Source organism: Panthera pardus, unplaced genomic scaffold, assembly GCF_024362965.1.
Source record: "Panthera pardus isolate Hobbes unplaced genomic scaffold, ASM2436296v1 HiC_scaffold_10, whole genome shotgun sequence".
Taxonomy (NCBI): Eukaryota; Metazoa; Chordata; class Mammalia; order Carnivora; family Felidae; genus Panthera; species Panthera pardus.
In genome coordinates, this window is record NW_026526655.1 from 9,464,194 (window position 1) to 9,476,749 (window position 12,556).

The 12,556-nt window shown below is 38.9% G+C and overlaps 1 protein-coding gene across 18 annotated transcripts in view; it reads left to right on the top strand.

Moving 5' to 3' along the window:
* The window catches only part of TRIP12 (thyroid hormone receptor interactor 12), a 139,012-nt gene that overhangs the window by 33,759 nt on the left and 92,697 nt on the right, over positions 1–12,556 (top strand). For all 18 annotated transcript variants that reach the window (XM_019445666.2, XM_019445663.2, XM_053904013.1 and 15 more), the window contains exon 2: positions 6,325–6,471. In XM_019445666.2, coding sequence (XP_019301211.1) covers positions 6,374–6,471 — 98 coding nt within the window. In that variant the 5' untranslated portion in view covers positions 6,325–6,373. The remainder of the gene's footprint in view (positions 1–6,324; positions 6,472–12,556) is intronic.

Here is a 12,556-nt window from a genome sequence, read left to right on the forward strand (position 1 = left end):
TACCATTTCTTACGGTTTTCTGAAGTTAAAAGCAGAACTTAAAACTATAGAATGAACACGTAGTAAAGATTTTATTCAGCTCACTAATTAATGAAGGGGAACCTGTTAGGGAAAGCTGGTTTAAAAGCATCTGGGGAACTGGGTATTTAAAGGAAATTTGGTAAAGGATTTTAGAATAAGTTTACTGGCGTCCTACAGGGCAACAGGGTGCACTCTTTGGGGTTATCTTATCAGCTGTTGTAGAAGTTCCTGTGGTATTTCCAGTAGACACAGATCTGCAAGTCAACCGGTGAATTCATTGTCAGAACCCCTAAATAATAGTATATAGCAACGTTGATGCTAGTCTTCTCTAGAAAATTAATTCCTAAGTGAGCCTGCTAATGTTTCATTTGATACTGAAAGGATTTGCTTTCTTTACTTTTTAGATAACTTTTCAACCCTTGTTACCACAGCAAGAAACCTGAAAGGCATTTCAGATTAGTGTTTCTATTCATATGCATGCTGAAGTTGGATAACCACAGACCCATATTCTCTTTTTTGATTGCCTAGATTTTATCGTTTCAACCTTTGACTGCCATCTCTTCATCATTTCACCTTCCATCGTTATCAGACCCTCATTTATCTATCCTTAGATCTGTTTGGTAGCTGAATAGTTGATCTGCCTCCTTATCTGTAGGTCTTAAACTAGTAATTTTGAGTTTTTAGGCCCTTCATGATACAGATCAGATTTGTTTCCAGGTCCAAGTTCTTCCCAGATCCCGTGTTTGAGCGCTGACGACTTACTCAGTACTCCTCCATTGTGATTTCTTCATTCCTGTGTGCCATCCTTCTTGGCCCTCTTTAAGCTGAGCCTTCTCAATGGAGTAAGGGCAAAATTAAGTCACCTTTTCTTCTCTGTTTACAATATTACCTTTGATATTGCCTCTTGTATCATTTAGTATAATTTCTGATAATTCATTTAAGGATTGGGCAGTTAACAATGATTTTTTCAAAGAACTGTGAAAGGATTAGAATCTTCTGGATATCTTCCAAGCTTGGAAAGGTCATGGTTCTCTAATGTTTTGACTCTTTAAAAAAGGTAAATGTATAATTATTTTTATTTGTTCAGCCATATAACATAGTCACAAAGAGCACGGACTTGAGGTCAAATCTGTGTTTGGTGCTGACCCAGTTTCTTGTTAGCTTTGTGGTGGTAGGGTTATTTTAACTTCGCGTGTGCCACAGTTTCTTTGAAGGAAGTGAATTTCCAGTACCTATTTTTGGTAAGGTTGTTGTGAAAATTAAATGAAAAAGCATTTAGCCTTGTGTATGGTAAGCACGGAATAAACATTACCCATAATTGTTTTTATTTTAGTTTTCCCTTTAAAACCTGTGTTTTCCACTAAATATCATTTTCTAGTGTTAAAATGTATAATTTGAAATTACTTTGTGTGTAGTACAGCATTCAGTATTCCATCATCACATTGGATTGGGTTTGATGCCCCTACATTGAATCAAACACTTAGCTGACCCAGTTCTCAAGTCACTTGGCCCTTTTCCCTGTACTCGGTGGCTCTTCTTCCTCATTTCTGCTCCTTGTGAGCGGGGATTGTTTTGTCTCTCTCGTACCTCTCAACCCCTTGCTCTTCGGGAAGCCGAAAGGTGATTCATTAAAGATAGTGTTGTTTGAAGTCCTTGACATTCTTCTGCAAAAATGGCTTTTTGTTTCCGTAAACAAGGGTGACTTCTATTCCATTTTATTGTGGAGTTTAATACTGCCACTGGGCTGTTGAACTTCGCATACCTGCTCCTAAGTGTGGACTTTTTGTTTTGATCTAGTCTATGCAGTTGTTCACATCTGCGGTTCTGGATGCCGTTACCTGCAGTCTGAAAGTCCATATGCCTTTACTCCGTACGCACAGGGGCTACTTAATCTTGTAACACTTCCCTTTCCTTATTTGGAAAGTAGGATAATAAAATGGTTTATAAGGCTCATTGGCACATTTAAATTTTGCTTAATAGAATAAACAGAGGAGTAAAGTGTCACGCAGTTGTGTTCATCACTGGTGTTATTAAACTCTAGTTTCAGAATCTGAAGCCAAACCAAGTGCCCTTTGCAGGCCCACGTCTAAATAGAGTGCCTAAGAAATGGGGTGCGGGGGAGACAGCAGATAAATAGATTCACTTTCAGTGTCAGTTCTGGATGCGGAAAACTTTTCTGCAGACATTGTGTGTGGGACATAGATTGTAGCTTTTTAAAATGTTACCATCTTTACTGTGAAATAATGCAGCTTTTTTTAGTTTCGGTGTCGCCTCTTAAATAGGTAATAGGTAGTGATGACACTTATGAATTAGCTAGCTCCCTGTTCTGGGTTACTAAGTTGGAGATTGGTTTTCCAGTCTGTCAGATGTCCTTCGTGTGATAAAAATTCTGCATAAGTACTAACGAACCTCTGTGGTATTCCTTTTCGTATTTTCCTTTCATACTTGGCCATGATTAGGAAGAACTACTACATCCTGAAGTTAATTTTTGTAATCCATTTCTCTTGGTGTTCTGAGCTTTACACTAAGTGAGTGGTTGGTTTATTTCATTTTATTTTCTCTGTTAAAGTTTATTTATTTTGAAAGAGGAGAGAGAGAGCGGGGGAGGGGCAGAGAGAGGGAGAGAATCCCAAGCAAGCTCAGTGCTGTCACCACAGAGCCAGGTGTGGGGCTCGATCTCATGAACTGTGAGATCATGACCTGAGCTGCAATTCAAGAGATGCTTAACCAACTGTGCCACCCAGGTGCTCCTGAATCTTTTTTTTTTTTTTTAATCTCCCTCCCTCCCCCCCCCCCCCAGTCTTAATCTCTTTTCTGTGATTTTGAATTAGCAGAATTAGAGGGAAATCAGTTTCCAGAATGACTACAGTTGAAATTTCCTTGAAAGAATATCCTTCTTTTAAAATTTTAAGAGTGCATTTTAAAGTATAGATTAATATGCCATTCTGGATTTCCTGAAAGAGTTCTATTTGCCTGAAGAGCTAAGTACTTTTCACATAAAATTCAAATGCTGTTTAACCTGAACAATGAGTAAGTTTGTTGGCCACTTAGCTGGGAACAAAGTCATCGTGAGTTTTATAGTCGTGAACATACCCATTAGTGTTTTTATGCTTTTCCCGTTGAGGTCAGAGTCCTATATGCCATCTATTTTATTTGAATATTTTGGGATTTAATATCAGAGGTTTTATGTGATTATTTTCACAGAAATGAAGTTAGTATGTTAGAAGAGTAGGGGATGTTTCAGGACCTGATAGGGTTATTAACAGGTTGGACTTAAAACTTATAGTTTCAGCTTTAAGATGGAATCTTTTGAGTTCATACTCATTTCAGGTTCTTAAAACACAAATTATAGCTATGATATAGTTTCTATATTGGTGTAACTCACACATGTGTGTTTTAAAATTTAGTTAATAAAATGCAGTAGGCATAAGAGTATAACAAGAAGGAAAAAAATCACTGTATGGTGAAAATATTTGGGCTCTTACCTGGAGCCAGAGGAGTTCAGTTTGGTTGAAGCTGAGGTAGTGGTGATCTCCGGAAGGGATAGATCTCAGTGTCAGATTCAGAGGACTAGATCCTCAACAGATGGCTTGAACTTTTTTGGATTGGTAAAGGGTTAAGTTGGTCGCCCTGGATGGTCCCTTCCAGCTTTGGATTTATTGGTAATCTGGCAGAGGGGGAGGTCCTGTATATATTTTATGTTAATCATAGATTTACTTTTTGGGGTTTCGTACTCCAGAGTTGAACAGAGCCTGGCAGCTTTCCTTAAAAAACAGTTAGCACTTGGGTAAATAACTGTCTTCTTATTTGCCACCACCCTTTCTGTCTTTAGCAAGAGTTATCTGTGAACAGGCCGTGTGGGCTGGTGATGGTAACGGTCACCGGTACTGGTGGGCAAACTCAGAAGAAGTCGGGAGTGTTGTTAAGGTGCCTTCGGTAACTGCGGGTCCGAATGACCAGTGTCGCTTCGATCCCTTTGAATGACTTAACATCCCGTGACCTACAGTGTGCATTTCAGGCTAGTGAGACCTACCAGTCTTGGTCGCTAACAGTCTTCTTTGCTTTTCAAAGTGAAGGCAGCAGTAGCTTGCTCTTCTCTTGTTTCCATGCTGTTGAGGGTCCAAGTGAAATGGCACTGTGATGTTTGAATTAGTAAAGCTTCTTGGGCGAATCCTGAGATAGAATGGCTTTTGCTTAATTCCTGAATAGGGTGCGGTTGTTCGCGGGTGCGGTACTGCCAGGAGAGGTCTTTCAAAATGTTTCCGGTCCTTGTCCCCACAGAATCAGAATCTCTGAGGGCAGAAGCCGGGCATTCATATTTTGACAAAACTTCTCAGGTTATTGTGGAATTAATCCTTACTTAAAAGCACTATTGATTGTGTTTATAGCAAAATTCACTTTGAAACTCTATCTCTAGAAATGTAAGACTCACCTTGATAGTGGTTTTTATGAAGTTTCCCCCAATGCATTATTTGGCCACAAGGGTCGTATTTATTTGCGATAAGCATCTATAGTAATAAGAGTAATAGTTAATATGTACTGAGCCCTCGGAATAGCGTAGGCACCGTGGTAAGTGGTTTGCGTGGATTTGTCACTTAGTCCTCCCAACCGCTCTGTGAGGTAAGTTCTTTATCCCCGTTTGGTAGACTGAAGCAGAGAAGTGTATGTACAAGGCCACACAACTTGGTGCTCGTAGAGTCAGGACTCAAACTCAGCCAGAGGCAGTTTGACTCGAGAGCCGAGAGCCGTGCATTTCTAACTGTTCTGCTAGAGTGACCTACCTCATGGCTTATTGTGGTTTATTGTTATTATGGTTTATTATGGTAGATAACAACAGTGACTCTTTTCATCTCAGACCTCAGACCCCAGGTCCTCTTTCTGAAAGGCAAGCAGTATTAAGTTTGCAATGTGTAGACAATAGATAAGGATACATATGCAGTCTTTTAAATCTGCATACACACAGCCAGGAGTTTTATAGTGTTTACCCTCTAATATATCTTGGGGGAGATCTTTCCACATTGATACATGTAAATTCAGTCTTTCTCTCTCAGTGGTTTGTACTGTTCCCTGTTTTTTATTTCCAAAATTGACAGTTAGTACATGAGTAATTTGAACTTTCTGACCAGAGTTTATTTAGTATATTGATGGTGATGTGGGCATATGTGACAGAAACCATCTTTTTCTGCTGCTGAATTGGGTCAATATGTAACTCCAAAGAGAACCCACTTCTTGTTCTAGAGCATGGAAGCTCTTAAAACAAAATCCAGTAATAGATTTAGTCGTGAGTAATTTGCATTGTCTTTGGCACTGTGTCCTGTGATGTCACATGCGTTCTTTTCCCTCCCCAGTAAACAGAATGAAAGAACCCTAGTTGGAGTTTGACTGGAGGCTTAAGAAAAATTGTGAAGATTTGATTTACACAAATTGTGGTTCTTTCTATGATGGTGATAAGGGCCTGTCTATCAGTTAACTTGATTTTCTTTGGGTATCAGCATTTTTTCTACATAATAAATTTCTAATAGAAAGTTCACATTGATTAAGAACTGTGTTTCGAGTTAAATTGTTATATTTGTGAATTATGTTCTCAATATCGTATTGCTAACGACTCTGTGGGATAGGTGATACACTGATTTCACAGAAGAGGTAAAAAGAAATCGAGAGATTAAGTGTCTTGTCCAAGGTCACAGCCAGCACAGCTAATGTTGAAATCCAGGATATCTGGGACCATTTCTTAGTTCACTGGACTTCAGCCCCTTTCTCCTCATTTCTCCATAGTGTTACAGTTTCCTTTGCATTTATGATGTCATTTGTTATTCACAGCAATACTGTGAAGTAGGCATGACATGTTGTTTATTCTGTGGCTGAGGAGTTGGAGGCTGGAGGCTCTGATTTGTACAAAGGCGGACAGACCCCTTTAATACCTGTTCTGTCACAGGACTTGAGCCAGAGTGTTCTGATGCTGGGTGTAGTGCCCTTTCCTACACACTATAAGAAATGGAGAAGCAAAGACAAATTTCTGCTTGTGCCCTGTTTTCTTTGAATTGAGAATTTCCTGGGTGTTCCATGAGAAATCTATGTTAATTTTATGTGCTGGGCTCTGGACCACATGCCTTGAATTTGGTATATTCCTGACATCTTATATGACATTACTCAGATTTCAGATAAGACAATGTAGCATCAGTTTGGCCGTATAAATTGCTGACCTGAAATTTCCCCTTCATCTTTGTTGCCCCTTATCTGGCTGGTTTCTGTGGTGTACCACATATAGCTGATAATTTTTTCTCATTTTTCTTTTCCTTTCAGTGAATGGTAGTGTCTAGAAAGGGTATGTCCCTTCAAGAGAGAGGTGCCAATGTCCAACCGGCCTAATAACAATCCAGGGGGGTCACTGCGACGTTCACAGAGGAACACTGCCGGGGCCCAACCACAAGACGACTCGATAGGAGGAAGGTATGTATTGGATGGTAATTTGAAAAGTAAGTGGTGAAAAGAAAATGCTTTTTAAAAACCTCATTTTGAGGACAGAAAATTAAATGGTTCACTGCAAATGGGCAATTTTTTCCTAATTTTTTGAGCCAAGTAACACAAACAAAACTGGAATTCAAAGCAGTTCTTTCATCATTTTCCAAATGCGCTAGGCTCAAAAAATAGTTGTCAGTCACTGACATTATCAGAAATCTGATTCAAGGGTCGTTAGCATATGGCATGTCCTGTTGTGCTTGCCCTTTCTCCTCACTCTCTTAAACATGCTACAGCGTGTCTTTCGATCGTTTGTGGTGCCTTTTCTTTATGCAGGTCTTTATTTACTTTATTGAAAGGAAGCTTCGTTTGTTTTAAGACCTTGAGTTCTGATAAGTAGCTTTTGAATCTTTTCCCCATCTTATTTTTCACCAGCGTGTGGGTACCGACAGGCTGGTGAGGCAGTCTGACTTTGTGGGCCTCTCCATTCTCGTTTTCTCAGTGGTATGGTGTTTCGCAGGTTTTTCAGTTAGAGTACTTGCCTAGGGGGGTAGTGTGAAGAATCAGATGCATTCTGTGGGATGGAAAATTCCTTGTCTGATTTAGCCAGGGACTGTCATTGTATGTATAAAATACTCAGAACCTCACTTGCAAAGCCTTCCTCTCCAATCCATGTTTAGCTTGCAATAAATCATGGCAAGGTTCTGATACGATTATCTGGCACAACATTTGGAGACACTACCATGTGTATATTGTCTAGCAAATTATAAAAAACTTTTTAAAAATGTTTTATTTATTTATTTATTTTGAACGAGAGAGAGCGTGAGCAGCGGAGGGGCAGAGAGAGACAGAGGGAGACACAGAATCCGAAGTAGGTCCAGGTTCCGAGCTGTCAGCACAGAGCCCGACATGGGGCTCGAACCCACGCACCGTGAGATCATGACCTGAGCCGAGGTCAGACGCTTAACCGACTGAGCCACCCAGTGCCCCTATAAGGAAAGTTTTTAAATGTCACGTGTAAGGAATATATTGAAACGGATCCTGCTGACATCAGGCTCTTTTAGTAGGTGAGCGTATGGACTTTGGACAAGGACAGCATTGTGTGAAATTACTGCCTCTGCCATTAAATAGCTGCGTGTCCTTTGTTGTATCTTTTAGGACACCTCGGAGTTTTCAGTCCACGCAGTGGGGAGATCTGTTTCATAGGGCTGTTGGTTAACATCAGCAATCTGTAGTATGTTACATTGCTAGCACCACGCTTAGTGTGCAGAGTTCTGTTCTGAAATTGTTTTTTGCTTTATTTTACAATCAGATTATTCGTTGGAGTAGCCACACTTTATTTTCTGTTGATTAAAAAATATCCTTCCCCCATTGTAAAGCATAGCATGTTAATTTTAGTGAATTTAGAGAATAAGAAGAGTATAAAGGAAAAAACCATAATTCCACAATCCACTTCTGACTTACACTGTTAACACTGGCATGTTTTTCCTTCGTCTTCTTTATTGCTATATATATATATATGCTATATGTATATATATTATATATACATATAGCATATATAATATATATATATATATATGTGCTTATATGTGCTTGTGTTTACACGTAAATAATCTGTACCAATTTGGGGGTGCCTGGCTAGCTCAGTCGGGACAGCACATGACTCTTGATCTTGGGGTCGTGAGTTCGAGCCCCATGTAGAGATTTTTTTGAAAAGCAGAAAAAAAAATCAGTAACTTTTACCTTTTGAACAACTGGAGTTTTACATAGTAATACTCAGGTTCTATTTGGACTCTTGCACGTGAGTGACAGTTTGGTCTCTCACATAGTACACTGGTTCTAAAATCCACAGCGATGTTTTCAGCGCCTTTATCTTTTTCTACCCATTGGTGTTAACTATTTTATTGTATTAATGTATTTTAAAAATATGGGCAAGAAATAGAAATGGAAATGGTTAATATTAGTTATTAAGATGTATTGGTTTAAAGAACTAAGATAAAGTTGTAATCAAGATAGAACTCTTATTTATTTGTAGAATGGCACATTTTTGCTATAGTTTATTTGCTTTAAGTCTGTCAATGATTAGTTCAGTTGGTGCAGCCACTGTGGAAAACAGTATGTAAGTTCTTCAGAAAATTAAAAATAGAATTACCATGCAGTCTAGTAATTCCCTTGCTGGGTATTTACCCCAAGAAAACAAAAAACACTAATTCCAAACATGCATCCCTGTGTTCATTGCAGCATTATTTATAATAGCCAAAATACGGAAGCAACCTAAGCACCCATCATTAGAATGATGGATTCAGAAGATGTGGTGTATATATGTACAATGGAATATTACTCAGCTCTAAAAGAGAATGAGATCTTGACATTTGCAGCAACATGGATGGACCTAGAGGGAATCATGCTAAGTGAATTAAGTCAGTCAGAGAAAGACACTACCATGTGCTTTCATTTATATGTATAATCTAAAAAAAACAACAAACAAACGAAAAACAGAAACAGACTCATACAGAGAACAAATTGGTAGTTGCCAGAGGGGAGAGGAGTGAGCGGCAGGATGGGGGAAATAGGTGAAGGGGATTAAAGGTACAAACTTTCAGTATTAAAATAAGTCACAGATGTGAAAAGGACAGCATCGAGAAAACATGATCAGTAATATTGTAATATATGGTGACAGATGGGGACCACACCTAACTATGGTGAGCACCGAGTCATGTGTAGACCTGTCAAATGACTGTTGCACACCTGAAATTAATATGATTTGTCCGCCATAGTTTAGAATAACGATTTGAAAAAAAAATTGTAACTCAGTTGTGAAGGATAAGTGTAGAATTTAAAAATGTGCTTGGAAAAAAAAATGTGTTTGGAATGGCAGAAAACATGCTGAAGAAAATAAAGCAGAGTATACTTAGGGTTTTTATACTTTAATCCCTTCTCTCTTTCCATAATGTAGCCCATTTCGGTTTTTACAATTTCAACTTTCACATATCCTCAAAAAACATTTCCCCAGAAAATTAGCACACAAAGGAGGGCCAGTTCCCACCCACCCCCCCTTTTAGAAACCCAGAATCATTTGTGTCATTTTCTGTGTCCTTAAAATTGTTTTAAAAACATGACTTTTAAAGTCTTGATGTTCCATTGTGTGGCTGTACCATAATTTAGTAATAACTCTGAATAGATACATTTTTCCTCTTTTTATGTGGATAAGTGTAATTAATGACTATGACGTGTAAATTTAGACTATTAGCCAAAAAAGTCTGAACCAGTTTGACTAAGAATGCAAATTTGTTCATTTGAATTTTATTTTCCCCTCTCAGACAGCTTGATTCTTTGCTCATGATAGAATCTTGAACCTGGAAAGGACCTTTTCATCGAAGCCCAGAATGACATTGGAAGCCCTCGTAGACTGTGCTGTACTAGAAGTGAACTAACCTCTAAGAAACCTCTCTTTCGATTTGGGGGAGACAGAGAAGATTGGGATAAATTGGGAGGGAGCAGTTACCACTGTATTTTCGTTCTCTTTAGCTGACTCCTGTTGACCAGCTTTCCTAAGTCAAATGCTGCTATTAGGCTTTTGACTCAAAAATAGACGTGGTCTTGAAAATGTATTCGTAGCGGTACAGCGTTTCAGCTGATGGGCACGAGTAGCAACCACTACAATCGTGCCCCGGTGGAGTGCTCCCAAATGTTTTTATGCGCCTTCTTTTAGTAGAGACTCAGAGGAGCTCTGCTAATAAGTAGGTAACCCCCATTCTCTGAATGTGGTAGTTTGCTCAGCATTCTACAACTAGTATGTAGAGTCAGGACCTGATTTCCAACCACTTGACTCTAAGTCAGTGATTATTTTCGTCACGCCAAACTGTTTTTACTGCACAAACCGCTCAGTTCCTATGATGAAGGACTTGGAAGAGGGTATGAAGAATGTATAATGGAAAAACCTCCACTCATTCAGTTGAGGACTTCAGTAGCAGTATTTCCCTCCTAGAATTTTTAAATGCATTCATTTTTGTATTCACTGTTTTCTTTCAGACTTGCATTAGGCTCTTCTTTGCATAGTGTCCCTCCTGTGACCGGTCCTGCCCATCCCCCAAATCAAGGTCATTTACGTTTTCCTTTCTTTTTAGGAGACTAGTTTTCATTCATTCTTGAGCTAAAAGGAATTTGGATCTTTGGGATGTATTTCATATCTCCTGGTTATTTTCTCTGCTCTGTTTCTCCTGTCCTCCTCTGTCCATATATTAACTAGACTTCCTCCTCTATTATTTCCCTTTCCATTTCTTGTGTAGTTTTTTGGTTTATAGGTGATCTGTTCTTTTCTGTACTCTATCGGATTTTTTAATGGAGTGAGGAAATGGTTGAATCCAGTCCTCTCCACCTGCCCAGCCCCATTAAAAAAAATTTGTCTTCAAAGTTTTAGTTATTCATTACAGAGTAAAACCTCGATTATGAGATCTATAGGTTATAACTTTTTCTTAGCATTGTCAGAGCAGGGATTTTTTTTTTTAGCCAGTGTTAATTATACAGAAAGGAAATAGATTTGTGTTTCGCTTAAAAATCTATTTCAGTGGGATGGATACAGAAAAGCACAAAAATAAATATCCGGAGATAGGTCTGTGTTAACATTTTGGTTTTTATTTGCCTTTAAAATACAGCTTAGCATGTAGCTGATTACATTATAAATATGGTTTTGGATCCTGCTTTGTTCAAAACTCAGCATCTTAACAAACATTTTCTCACATCATTACAATTTTTTTGGTAATTGTTACAAATGGCCACATGATTTACTGAACCACTATACAATGTTTTCCAGATTTATTTTTTAGTTTTTGGATAGTTAAATGGTTGTAATGGGCAAAATTTCTGCGTAGGCTTAAATGTTTGTATTTCCGGTGTCTCTCTCTCTCTTTTTTTTTTTTTTTTTTTTTTTTAAAGAGAACAGGAGCGGGAGAGGGAGGGAGAAAGAGACTCCTAAGCAGGCTGCATACTCAGTATAGGCTCCATCCCACGACCCTGAGATCGTGACCTGGGCTGAAATCAAGAGTTGGATACATAACTGACTGAGCCACCCAGGCGACCCTCAGGTGTCTCCACTTGGTCAAAGGGAGTTTTTTTTTTTTTTTTTTTTTTTACAGTCAATTTGTTTCACATAAGTTTTTTTTTTTAACCCATTTACGTATCACCATCAGGAAAAAGAGTGCTTTTTCTCATCATTCTATTCATGTTATTTTCACTGTGCATTTTTCTGTTAATTTAATAATGAAAAAATCACATTAATTTTCTTGGTGTTTTTATACTAACAAGGTTAAACATTGGACAGATGTTCAGGTTTGAGGAATGAGATCTGAATGAAAATATTTTTTTGTTTGAGAATATTTTTTGGTATAAGCATACCAATAAGTTTGTTAATCCCCCTTTGTACCACTGTACAGGAGAACTGACCTTTAAAGCATTCAGCTGACATGAGCCCCTCTTGTCACAGTAACCCTCTTTTGTTGAATGATCTCCCTCAGTTCTTCACCCATGTGTTTTGAATGGTACTTATTCTGTTTTTGTTGTTTTTTTTTTTAAGTTTTATTTATTTTGAGAGAAACAGGGTGAGCCGGGGAGGGGTGGAGAGAGAGGGAGAGACCGAGAATCCCAAGCAGACCCTCCACTGTCAGCTCAGAGTCTGACGTGGGGCTCGAACTCCCGAAACCATGAGGTCATGACCTGAGCTTGAACCAAGTTAGACGCTTAACCAACTGAGCCACCCAGGCGCCCCTAGTTATTCTTTTCCAACATGATCTTCACTCAGCTCTTGACTGTCCATCGCCAGCGCCGGCCAGCCTTTTGCCAAAGCTGGGAGACTCTGCAACTCTCCCATCTTTCTGAGTTCATTGATGGGGCTGGGGCGGTCACATGATTCAGACTGGACGCTTTCTCTTTCCTGGTAGCAAAGAGAAGATGCGAATCTGAAGGTAGCCAACGGCACATCTCCTGCGTTAGGGGAGAAGATGAACAGAGAAAAACAAATATATTAGTATGTGTGTATTAAAGTTCTGTGAAGTTTCAGTCTTTTAGGTCTTGAGAGCTG